The sequence below is a fragment of the Halyomorpha halys genome, unplaced genomic scaffold (genome assembly GCF_000696795.3).
Source record: "Halyomorpha halys isolate HHAL.00 unplaced genomic scaffold, Hhal_1.1 Scaffold824.1, whole genome shotgun sequence".
NCBI classification, from domain to species: domain Eukaryota; kingdom Metazoa; phylum Arthropoda; class Insecta; order Hemiptera; family Pentatomidae; genus Halyomorpha; species Halyomorpha halys.
Genome location: NW_027104663.1, coordinates 366,710 through 380,453, shown reverse-complemented (window position 1 = coordinate 380,453; position 13,744 = coordinate 366,710). Strand labels below are relative to the sequence as shown.

The 13,744-nt window shown below is 29.3% G+C and overlaps 1 protein-coding gene across 1 annotated transcript in view; it reads right to left on the bottom strand.

Moving 5' to 3' along the window:
- Positions 1-1,274: 1,274 nt before the first annotated feature.
- LOC106686465 (beta-mannosidase) overlaps positions 1,275-13,744 on the bottom strand; it is a 56,556-nt gene continuing 44,086 nt past the window's right edge. Inside the window, exons 7-15 of the mRNA XM_014429801.3 lie at positions 12,761-12,957; positions 12,169-12,359; positions 10,150-10,325; positions 8,620-8,879; positions 7,350-7,497; positions 6,897-7,117; positions 4,686-4,856; positions 3,395-3,638; positions 1,275-1,446 (exon numbers count right to left, since the gene is read on the bottom strand). Of these exons, the coding sequence (XP_014285287.1) occupies positions 3,405-3,638; positions 4,686-4,856; positions 6,897-7,117; positions 7,350-7,497; positions 8,620-8,879; positions 10,150-10,325; positions 12,169-12,359; positions 12,761-12,957 (1,598 nt within the window). The 3' untranslated portion in view covers positions 1,275-1,446; positions 3,395-3,404. The remainder of the gene's footprint in view (positions 1,447-3,394; positions 3,639-4,685; positions 4,857-6,896; positions 7,118-7,349; positions 7,498-8,619; positions 8,880-10,149; positions 10,326-12,168; positions 12,360-12,760; positions 12,958-13,744) is intronic.

The following is a 13,744-nucleotide window of genomic DNA, read 5'->3' as shown; positions in this document are numbered from 1 at the left end:
TAAAAGCAAAAAAAAATTAAATAGTAGAAAAGTTAAATAATTACTATGAAAAAGAATTAAATCATGGAAGATAATTAAATGTTTAATTTTCCTATTTGGATCTTTCTTGACTAACATAGTAAAGTTGTTCTTATTAGCAGAATTTATCTTCAAATTCCTCTCATGTCCTTCAAACCACTTTAAGGAAATTCTAATTGCTACAAATAGTTAATATAAACCTAATTTCTTCTACAAAGTACAATAAATGATGTACAAATCTACAGCTCTTAAACATTCTAAACCAATAGAACACATGGATCATTCTTCAAATTAAATTTCAAATATAAACAGTTTTATTCAGGCATGTTTGTAATCTTAGATCATTATTTTAAGATAATTTGTTCATAACTAATCTTTAATTAATCTGAAATATAAGCGATATCATGCTCATTTGCATGAACAATATAATATTATCAAGGAAGTATATTCAACACACACAATTGGTAAAGCTGCATATTTTACAATAACTATATTTAACAGTTTACTTAATTACGATGCCAAACTGGAATATATCACTTCAGTTTTACATTAAAGATTCAGCTATCCGTAAACTTATATTAATCCTGAATTATATCCACTGAGATCTCATAGTTAGGCCGTACATTAATAGATGTTTTAGGTGGGCTACAAATTTTCGGCAGGAATCCGCAGGCCTGAATAATTTGAGGTATGAAAATTGGAAAGATATTTAGCTGTTCACTCAAAAAAAACATTACATATTCAGAAACGCTCAAGCTAAACATATTTTTTCAATATTTTGAGCTCAAATTGTTCTAAAATCCTTGGAATATCAGGGGAGGAATATCAATATATAGGAGCTAACCTTAGGTTTGACCCGTGCCTAACTTGTGCACTATCTCAAAAACAGCTCAGTTTTGGGCTTTAAAACACAGGGACCAATTTATGTTCTGCAGGAACTTTCTTGAGTATTGCCATATGGATCAAAATCTTTAAAACCCAATTTGAAAATCTTGATCCGCCAACTTACCTCTGTCAGAGTTCTGAAACCTCTCACATTTTTTGATCCTGAGCCAGAAAAGGGTTCAATAGTACCACATGTATGATAATCTCAAACAAGATAAATGCACCTTTCATTTGATTTGCTAGATAACGGTGTTCTCAAAGGACAATTTACAGAATACAAATTGTAATATTATTTTTGTACATAGCTTTATTTTACAAATTATTTTAACTTATTAACTAATTTAAATGTATCACAGGACAAAAAAAATTAATATATTTTTAAAATTTATTAGCACACAACCTAGAATAGTACAATACATAAGTTTTTTTTCTATGTTTCTATTCTCTATCTTGTATGAAATTCCACAATCAGATAATAATCAAGAGTGATATCTCCATCTTATATTTCGAATTATGGTCCTCCTTTGTGTGTAATAATAAGATCTAAAACAATACATAGGAGGTTAGTTATATCTCAAATATAATCTAGTTTTCTAATAACATTTTTAGCAGTTTAAATTAATATAACAAACAATTCATGATCATTACAGTAAAATAAATTTTATTGATAAGTTATTTTATGGTTTTATATTAAATATTTTATACATTTTGTAGTGATATTTTATGTCTCTTGTAAAGTAAAATCAATAAATGCTAGCTGTTGCTATGAACAGAGCAGAGACATTGAAAATTGAACAATAAATTATGAATATTGTGAAATATATATAAGAAAGTTGATTAATATAAATAGTGTGGAGAAAATATTATTATTTTGATGATAAAAAAATGTGTATATTATATAAGTGAAAAGTTTATCAACAATTTTATTGTAAATGAATTGTATATTATTGTATTCATATTGTATATGATAAATTTATTTCATTATTTTGAATTAAGAATTATTTATAATTTATAAATAATTCCTTTGAAATGTAGGATTATTAGATTTTTAATATAAATAATCAGCTGAAGTCCATAAGTTAGCTTATGGTATAATAGCCCGAAAGGAGAAAAAAGTCAGTTATTTCTTTCTAACTTTCTATCACTTTAATGATAACTATGTATAATTATTAGTCAAAATTAAGGAGTCTGCCAAATATAGATAGGGAGGATCAAAAATGGCTACTATTTCAAAAAGTTAAAAAAATTATTCCGAGTACCATATTGTTAAAACTACCTACTGCACTAGAAAACATAATAGAACATGTTATAAAGTATAGGAAATTTACTAAAACATGAGCCCTAACAACAGAGCTGTTTACATCCTATAGTTCCGAAGATACTTTTTTTTTTTTATAGCAGGAAATTTATATCTCAAGAACCATAAGACGTACAGATGTCTATTAGCAGTCAAATTCATGGTTCCTGAAATAAAGATTTACCTCAATAAATTTACTAACTACTGATTTTTCAGTAAATATTTCATAAAAAGTTGCTTTTTAAAAAACTTTATTTCGGAAACTATTGAACATAAATAATCCTAATAGTTTTCATATTTTAGTAAATTTACTCTTTAAATGATGTCCTGTCAGGTGTTTTAGTGTTGGAGGTAGTTTCAAAGATACGGAGCTCTGAATGAAACATTTTTTAACATTTTATAATAGCTGCTTGAATTCCACCAAACTATACTTGGCAGACTCATCATTTCCATTAGGCTCAATAAATGATCAATGGACTGAGATACACCAGCTTACAATGAGCAGAAACAGAGTCTTTTTTCTTTATCAAAAATAATGAAATCCCACAAAATCTGAAGCTAAGGATGTAAGTACAAGCCATGATAAAGCCAGCTCTAATATGCCTCTGCGAGACCTGGGCTCTAACAGGTACAAAGCAGAATTGAGAGATTTGAAGGGAAAGTCCTTTGAACAATTACTGGAGCAATCTAGGATTAGAGGATTAATACATGGAGGAGAAGAAGTAACAGTGAACTGCTTGCATAGACTAGTTACTCAATATTTCATATGAAGGCGAGGAGATTAAGAAAGGCGGGACATGTGGCTTGAAGCAATCCATCAGGATACCTCTACACTACAGTGAATGTCAGTATAGTTGGCAAGATATAACGTGGGAGGCCAAAAACCAGATGAATAGACATAATCTACAAAGACACAAAAGAGCTACATGCAGCGAACTGGAAAGCAGTATCACAAAACAGGCAGGGATGGAGAAGGCTGATTTGAGTAGACTAAGATCTACAATATCTGTAGAGCCAACCAAAAAAAAAGAAGCATTATTTGTGAAATAAAAAAAACCAGTAGTCTGATGCAGTTACTATGGCAACGTTATCAAAGAACCTAAACATAAGAAAATAAATATTAACATCACAAAAATAAAAACATGACAACACACACACACACCCACACACACATATATATATATGGAGACTTACCATTCTTAAGTCAGTTTGGATAAGACTTCTTTAGCCAAGTAACTGATACTTTATCCGATGTCAGCTTGCTTATATCTTCTTTTGAAACGAAAGTTACCTCCGAGGTAGGAACCATCATATGGAAACCATTTTTAGAAAACCTTCCCTGAACTCCTTCAACATTCAACCAAACAAAGAGGGCATACCCTTTGGCATGCAGAATCAATCTGGCAGAGTGTTTGTCTACAACTTCCAATTTCGCAACCTAAAAACAAAGAAATTAATAGCTTAACTCCTCATTAGAGCTAATAATTAAATATATACACTAAACTTTATCTTCAGAATAAAATTTGAAGATAATTTAGTTGATTGTATGTACTTGAAGGGAAATGGAGCAGGTAATCGTTGAAAAATAGTAGGGGTACTCAAAATAGCAGAAAAAGGCTCAAGCCCTCTGTTGAGAACCTAGGCAGCCCGAGTGAGTCAGTCAAGATTCATTTCATTGGACCACCATGAAATAAATATTGATTGACCCAGGGGAAACCTCACAACCTTCAGAATTAAATTCTGTAGAACTCTCGTCCCAATTCGCTCAGCTATCAGGTACCTTTTTTTTTTAATATGTTAATTCGTTTGAAAATATTTCTTTCTTTCCCTTTCATCTGTCTTTAATGTTTCAGGGTCTCTTTTTCATCATTAGTGTTATATTAACTTTTCTTGTTAGTTAATGTCCTAGTCAATTATCTATATTATTGTATTCTATGCTAGTTATGTTTTCTCATAATTCCACATGAAAACTTTTCTTACTTTAACTGCCTGTATTATCAAATAGCTTTGAACTGTTAACAAGGTATTAAGAAAACACTCTTTTATTAATTAATCAAATTTTTTTTTTTTGTGTATGCATCCTCATTTCCTTACTTTCTCTTTTGATTTATCCTTTTCAAAATATTATTTATATCTACTTAAGTTAATTTCAATTTCAATTTTTTTTTTTTAACATTATTTCATAGCTAGAATTTTATACAATAAAACTCAATTAATTTAGTTTAAATAATTCTTTAGTATGTTCATTTTGACAATTATCTTGACTGATACTTAACACAAAATTTTTTATAAATTTTTATGTCACAGTTGACTATCAGTCAATATTTATTACTGTTTTCACATTATAAGAAACAAGAGAGTTCACAGTTAAGATTGAAAGGATTGAGATTGGTCTTGGCCAGTTTTTTTTTTTTTTTTTTTTAACTATTAATATATTCAACAACTAAATAACTACTAACTGTAAAGTTATTAATTGATTAATTACCTCAACAAATGTTTCGGGATAGTTATATTGCCTCAATGGCAAGTGGAACAGAAAATTTTCCGGAGTTATATCGAAATTCTTGACTTGTAATTTTGTTGTGTAGAAACATTGTTTATCTGGACAAAGGTTTTTGACAAGCATATTTTGTACATTAACAGAACGGTTTTCAATCTGTAATAAAAAAAACAAAATTTGACATGAGATATCATCTATAAAATATCTTATTATGAAAAAAAAATATAACATATAAATGAACAATATAATATAACTATTAATTAATATTGATTAACTATTTATTTACTCCTAATAAACTAGATATTTATTAATAGATGATTAGATTATTTAAAAATAAAAAATGAACCAAACAAAATTTAAATTAATTCAATATTAAATTATAATTATAATAAACATGAAATTGATTATTGTTTAAAATAAATTCAAAATTTAAACTAAAACCATCATCTGAAATAGTTCTTCACCTTGGGTAAATAAAAACACTTTTGTATACACATTGTAAGTAGATTTTCTATTTTTTTATTTTTTACCTTTTATATATGCCTTTTTTATTGTGTTTTATATTTTCTTAAATGTCTATTATTTTATTTTGATATTTTCATATTTCTTTCATTATGATTTCTGTATTGTATAGGTTCTAGATTTCAGTGATATAATTGTTTCTTTTTTCTTTCAATTAAAAAAAAAAATTGTTTATTAAAAATAATAAATGGTTTTAAATGTTTCTCATAGATGTTACATCGAATCCTTTCATTCATGAATATTGAAAGAGTTTGGATTAAATAAATCATGACAAGTAGTAAAAAATTGAATGGTTAGGATTTATTAGCAGTCTTTAAGTACCCCATCTGGTATTTAGAACAATTTTTTTCATGTAATATAGTTAGAGTCAAACTTTTTACAATGAAGGATAATTTTACTAAGGTTCATTAAACCACCTAAAAAAGTTATGTTTAAGGATGGCACAATGAGAATTTTAGTATAATTTTAACAAAAACCTTATATTAATGGCTTCATCTTTAGGAATATATCATTCTCTCAAACCTTGAAAACTTTGTTATAGTAACAAACATTTCACAGTTAGAGTCATCACACAGACATCATATTGATATATGTAATGTTTCTTGTAAATATTTTAACTTGACCTTTATATAATCATTTATTATATTATTAAATGTACTATTTAAATAAATAAAAATAACTATTGAATCTTCTGATCCACTAAAAGCTAATGTCTTACATGTAGCATCTCTCAATGGCCATTAATAGCCCTAGAGAGATAAATTAGTGCAGCCCTAGAGAAATAAATTAGCCCAACCTGATAAACTAAAGTGTGACTTTCCCTTTCAGGGAACTAGCTCCCTTAGGAGGCAGTGAGTAATGAAATACATAGTGGATCAACACATTTTAGTACTATTTTTAGAATTATATTTCACTCTGCGCTCTCTGAATCTATCCTTCTTCATAAACCTTTTCATCATTTTCTAAGGACCTACAGCTAGTTCTGTTGGACTTGCTATCCCCTTCATGAGTATAGGCTAGTTTCCTTCCAGCAAGGACCTACAGCTAGTTCCTGTAGGATTTGATATTCCCTTCACGACCGATAGGCTGGTTCCCTACAAAGTGAAGTTTCCATTCTGCGAGGATTTATGGCTAATTACCAAAACACCTTATCCTGTCAATTCATCTTCTAATCAGCTATCTAAATTACTGAACGACTATTTTCGAGGCCTACTGGTATAGAGTCTCTTACATCTTAGTGAGGTGAAGATAGTTGACCGTAGAGGAGAAGATGGTCAGGGAGTGCAACAAGCAGAAAAAATAAAAGAATTATTTATTTGTACCAATGTTTCGACCTGATTTTCAAGTCTTCATCAGGGAGTTGTTGGCAAAGATTCCTGCTAAACTGAATCTTTTGGAAAAAGAGATTTCTGCAGTTTAGCAGGAATCTTTGCCTACAACTCACTGATGAAGACTTGAAAATCAGGTCGAAACATCGGTACAAATAAATAATTCTTTTGTTTATTTGTGTTTTTTCTGCTGACTGCACCCCCAACCATCTTCTCTCTCACATCTTAAATTGGAGTCAGAACTAATTAATTATACTCAGATCTTGATAAGATATTAAAACAGTCTTTGAATTATAACTAGAAGAAAATTGAAAATATCCAAAATCTGAAGAAAAAGTGCTCTTACCAAAGAAACTTTTTTAGAAAATGTTTTGTCTGGGCATATAGATTGACCATCCCATCTATAAGTATTAAATACTAAATTTGCATCTTTATAAGGTATTGCACCATCTACAATAACATATAAAGAAATTTGTTTTTCATCTGATGACATTTCCGGTGAAACTATTATAGGAGCGAAGAAGTCAAAGGCATAGTACTGGAGCATTTTCCAATTTCCGCAATAATCTGAAAAGGTATTTTATTTGTTAATAAAAGCATTCAAAAAAGGAAAAAGTCATAACAGTACTAAGGGGGACAAAGGGTAAAAATAATAATGAAGAACAAATAACATTGCAAATGCGAGCCAACAAATTTCAATTGGCTAAAATTTAATAAATTATGGAGAAAAAAAATTGTACAGTAACGATTAAGTAAAAAATATTAAGAAATTGATATCTGATATAGAAAAAATAATTACCAATAGCAGACCAAGATGGCGAAGGCCAAATGTCATTGATTTGCCAATAGAGGGCACCCATTGTGAAGCCTTCTCCAGTTGTCAGGCGAAAGCTTTGTAATCTTCGGTATTTTTCACTTTCTACTTTTGTTGCCATAGCTTGATTTATCTATAAACATCAGTTATATTATCTTCATATAGCGTCCATGTAGAAGGTACATTTACAAAATTTTGAGACTTATATTTTACTCAGAAGGGGTGTGAAGACAGACCCATTTCACCACAGAGTGAAGTTGCCGTAAACGACCAAGACACTGGAGTGAACAGGCACTAGTAGCATGAGTGCACGTAAGTGACTGCTATTAAAAACTAGTCAAGCCGAAAATGCAGCATCATTGGGAGCAGAGTTATTCAATAAAGTTCTGTGTAAAATTGAAGAGAACCACTCCAAAGACTTTGGTATTATTCAATAGTCCTATAAAGAAGCCATATCATGGTCCAATGGTTTACATGTGGCACAAAAAGTTCTAATATAGCCAAATAGACATTGAAGGTGAAGGCCACACTGGGCAACCTTCAACGAGCCAAACTGATGAAAATTGTCACAGATTTTAAGTGCTCTGCCATTTAAAGGATTAAGAAGGGTAAATAAAGGATTCTTAGTTTAGTGACTGAAGGAGAAGGTTCCTCAGAACAGGTGCTGGTAGCAGACTTTACTACAGGTAAAGCCCCAGCATTGGAGAAAATATTAGAGTTTTGTTAGAGGGGAAATGATGTTGCCAGATACAAGTAAAGAGTTAATTTTCATCCCTGATATAAAAGACCGTGCAATAAAGGGAATCTATTATGAATAATTTTAAAGGTTGCTAAAGCAGAGTTAATTTAATTTAATTTTTATCCACAGATAAATCTAATAATAACTTGTGATATCATCCTCAATGAAATGAAAACCATAGTATTTTTATCTTGTATTTAACTTTAATATCTGATTTTATTTTTATGTAAATAAATGTTTGTCTAAGGAATCCAACTTATACATTTATTACACTATAATGAACAAAAAAAAATGTTGGCAGCGGTGTGTTTATGCAGAAGGGTCATATATTGAAAACTTTTAGTTTGTTGTACAAAATGTTGTAAATTTTTGGTTCTGTGAGAACGCAGTTTGAAGATTGCAATCTAATAATATAAAAAAAATGAACATTGGTATTTTTATAATAACAATATTTTATCTAATAAATCAATTAATATATGGATTGAAATTAATACATTAATTATATAGCAGTCTTACCTGAGAAAGATAAATAATATCTTTGATGTCTTTAGATGTAGGAAGATTTTTGTAAATTTGGCTTAAGATAGTCTTATTTCCGTCCGGCGCATGTATTCTACGCTCAACATATGGACTTCCCCAATAAGTTTGATTAGGCGGCAGGGCATTCTTCAGACACTCATATGATGGTAAACTGTAAGATCCATATTCAGAAGCAAATCTAGGATTTGGATAAATGCGAGGATCCCAACCATTATCAGCATAATTGTAGTAGTGAACTGTTGTAAATAAAATTTAAAAAAAAAATTATAGTTCAGGAAACATATTAAATAATATAATAATTAAAGACCAAAAGGGGAAAGGAAAATTAAACAGATCAAAATTTCTGTTGAATTACATGCGTTAAATGTAAACAATAGGTGATCCCAAACCAAACTTTGTTCTGAAAATTCATGAAAATATGAGATATTTCAGCTTCCCCCTTTAATCTTTAATTATCCTTATTTCACATATCTCTTAAATATTAAAATTGGAAAGGATTTCTAGACCATATAAGAAAATTCAATCATATATTGTATCATACAATAAAGAAAATGCAGGATTCCTTCACAGAAAAAGGTAGAAAAGTAAAACATTAAAAAGTTATTGATTTAAATATAGGAGGGATCGGAAAGTATCGTTGTTTTCTTATATTAAGTTCAAATACATAAATTCTTAATGAGCTTTTATTTTTAATCAATGATGTAACTACCCTCATCATCAACTTTTCTATGCTGGATCTATAAAAATCAATTGTCATTGAGTGAAATATATACAGAAGGAATTTTGGATATCATCCAAATTTGCAAATCTTTTGCTACTTAGAAAATGTTGAAGCGATCGGAATAAACGGAAATCCAATGGTGCAACATTGAGTAAGGTGGGTGCAGTCAACTGCTTTGCTAACTTTCCTAATCTGCTGCAAATGTTTTTGGATGGTCGTCCAAGATTGGTTAAGACTGTTTGACAATTCCTCAATTATATGACACAGATTCGCTTCCATTTCTGTCCTTAACATGTCATTGTCTAATGTTGTTGGTCTTCCTGATTGATATGAGTCAGAAAGATCAAAATTACTGGATTTGAACTTAGAAAACCACCTTTAGCATTTACAAATGTCTAATGCATTTGCAAATGTTTTTGGTAGCAACTGTTGCATTACTACCTTTGTGAAAACCAAAAAGTAATCAATGACGGTAATGTACCTCTTCAGGTATTTGGCTTAAAATTGCAAACAAAAATTTTATATTTAATTACTTACAACTAAACAAGTCACAGTAACTTAAGAATGTCTTTTCTACAACTTTGATGTACAAAAATAGCTGACAAATGACAATTAAACAGTGAAGTGATCTGTGGAAAAAGCCACATTACTTTCCGGTCTCTCCTATGTGATGAAGTTATTAATATATAAGGATTAATGAAAAATTAAATTATAAGGTCAATTATAGAGAAATTCATAAGCAAAAGAAAAAATTACAAGTAATAAAGAACTAAAATCATAAATACCATCTCCGTAAAGTGGATTTCCAGGCTTTGAAGTATAATTTCCAATATTACTGGAAGGACTGGAGATGAAATAAGGTCTAGTGTCATCGATAGCTTCCACAATAGGCTTGATAGTCTCAACATATAGTTTTACATAGTCTCCTATGTACCTCTCAAAGTTACTACTTGTGCCATACCTGCAAGGAAGTATAAAAATACTAAGTCCTTTAAGACAATTAAATAATTTACTATCCATTAAAAATAGACTGTTTATATAAAAATGGAGTTATGCAAATTAAAAAATAAAATAAAGTAATATATAATAACAAAAAAAAACAAAGAGTAAATGTTGCACTAATAGAGGCTACCAGCAAACCGACCCAAAACTAAGGAAAAACTAGCTGTCCAATGGTCTGAAGCAGTGTTGCCATCAACAGCATTGTTTTATTCATAATTAGGTTTACAAAGTATTTAGGTTAGAAATAAAAATTTTAATTATAAATCAAATAATAAAACTAATTTTCTATGACAGCTTGTTTATACTGGATAAACGTTAGTATATCTTCATGCCAGGAAAGTAAAATATATATTGGAAGATCGATGATTGACCCTGTTTAATAACAAAAGGAAGATGGTCTGGGTGTGGTAAAATAAAAACTCAAATAGTCATAAAACTATTTATATTGAGCCAACGTTTCACCCCATGTTGCAGGACTTCATCAGGGCTTTCAGACTCGATGCCAGAGCGAAAGTAACAACATGGAGCGAAAGGTTGGCTCAATATATAGCTCATATAAATAGTTTAATTACAATTGAGCGCAAAACCGAAGAAGAAGAGACCATCTTCCTTTTAAAATATATATTCACTTATATTTAATATTACTCATTCAATCATTTCAACCTTAATTGTTCCAGTTAATGATATAACCTCACACAGGTACCATACTGATGCTGATCTCCTACTAGGTTCCTGTTCAAGCCCAATACTATTCAATCTTTTCATAAATGTCTACCTAAAATTTAAAAATGTTAATATAGCCCTATTTGCTGATGAATGAGTGATATATACATCAGACCGAATTGACGCAATCATTAATAAAATGAAAGAAACTTAAAAAAAAAAAAATCTAAATACCTTAAAATAATGAGGGTAACATCTAAATATTGAAAAAAAAACAGAAGCTATAATTGTCACGAAACGATGGTCTATCAATTCAAAATTAGAAAAAAAACAAAGAAAGTAATGTATAAAATGTATCCATATTTTAATTAAGAATCAAAATTATTCACCAGAAATAAATTGATACTGTATAAAGCAGAGCTCAAAACTATCATACCATATACCTGTCCCATATGGAGCTTCATTAACTCAACAAACATGAAAAACTACAAGGATTCCGAAAAAAAAAAAAAGGCCTCAGAATTATTAATAACTTTGGCAAAAATTAACTATAGTTGAAACTAATAGCTAAAATTGCCATGGATACGACCCTTTTTCATGAATGAACCATTGATAAATAAATAACGTAACCATGGCAATTTTAGCTATTATTTCAACAACAGCTAATTTTTGCCCAACTCTGTACTAGAATCATTAAAATGCACTCAGAATTGAATATAGAAACTGTAAATGAATAAATATATAAATTGACCCATAGTTTCTTCCAATCTTGCCCTAACTCTTTAAACCCATTTATAACAGACATAGGAAAGTAGACAAAAACAACAACCTATAGATATAAACAAAAAATATTATTAATATTTCTGTAAAAATTGATCAATGATATGTATTTTATTTCATGCTGTTTCATTATGTTCTTTCAGTTTATTTTTACCAGAATTTAAAGTATAGTTGTAATGTAATTAGTAGCAAGACAAGTTTATTGTACATGGATGTATCCCAAACTAATATACTAATTATTGTACATTTTATATTTATAAAATAAAAGCTTAAAAAAAAAAAAAATGCACTTAAATGTAATAAATATCCGTATAAGTTAATGCATATTGAGTTACTTAAATAAAAAATCTATAACAAACCAATTGTCCATCAGAGCACCCTCATTTTCATTGTTTCCAGCCCATACAGCAAGACTCGGGTGATGCTGAAGGCGTTGGACCTGCTGTTCTATTTCAACTTTCACGCTGGAAATGTACTCATCGTATGTGGGGTACATGCTACATGCGAATAACATGTCCTGCCAGACCATTATGCCGAGGCGATCACATGTCTGAAAAGGTAAATATTCTTTTTAGTAGATTGAGGGTAGGTAAGAATAAAAATTATGTTCTATTTTTAGTTTTGAAGAGTTTTCTATTAATTTTTTTCATTATATCACCTATACTTTTTAAAAATTATAATTGCCTAATTTCAGAAACTTAGAATAAAAATAAAATATATTTAATATGTATATATAACCTCTTCTTGGAAGTTTTGGGGATATTGCCAATAACTTAAAGAGTTATTAGCAAGTCAGCTATTTTGAAAAATTCTGATATTAGGCTTACACTGGTAAACTTTTTACCTTCATTTTTTAAACATTTTTACATTGACAAAAATTAATTTACACTTACTTCTTTAAGATATATAAATTACAAATTTAATGATTATATAAGTTAAAATTGAACAAACCTCATAGAATAAGTCAGACTCGTATATTCCTCCACCCCAGACCCTGATCATGTTGGTATATGCTTTAGCAGTGTCTTCTAGAAGAGCTGGGACCCGATCTTCATCAGCGCTATGTTCTGGCATAACACTCGAAGGAATCCAATTGGTTCCTTTAGCGAAAATGGCTTGCCCGTTAACCTCAACGTAAAACATTTTACCTACAAAAATATTACTTTGTTATTAAGAAATGTTAAATTTGAAAATGCTGTGATGGTGTAAGCAGGATAAGATTCCATGTAAAATTGAGGCAAATTATAAATAGGACCAAATATAAATAATATGGATGTAACAAATAAGGAGGCTAAGAAAAAGTTATTTATTATTATTAAATATAAAAAAGTAGTTTTAACAAAAGATGGTAGATGTAAAAAAAGCTTGATGTTAAAATAGGATATAAAAAATTATAATTATAGATAAAAACAAAATATTAAAATCATAGGTATGAAGAATGTAGAAAAGGCCCCGAAAGATCAAAGAAAAATCAATAAAAAATAGAAATAATAAAAAGTAAGAAGAATTTCAATAAGACCATAAAACCATAATATTAGTTTATATGAGAAGATGGTTGAGGGTGCGGTTAGTAAAGAACATAAATAAGTAAAAACTGATTTATTAGTGCCAACGTTTCGATCAATATTTCAGGCCTTCTTCAGAGCTAAGAACAAAAACAAGATAACAACCATAATGATTAAATGAAATTAAAGAAAAATAAGAAACTTAAGAAGATGACAGATAATATAGGTACATAAGTAATATTGAAGAAAATGTATTGTTCAATATTATAAGAATATTAAAACTATATAAAATAATATGCAGGGAAGATAGTAATATTAAAATTAAGAATGAAAAAAGGAAATATATAGATATGATATATTTATATAGTATGATATATAAGTTAAGTATTGGCGAAAGCACAATGTCAAAAAAGAGAAGAAGGAAAAAGAT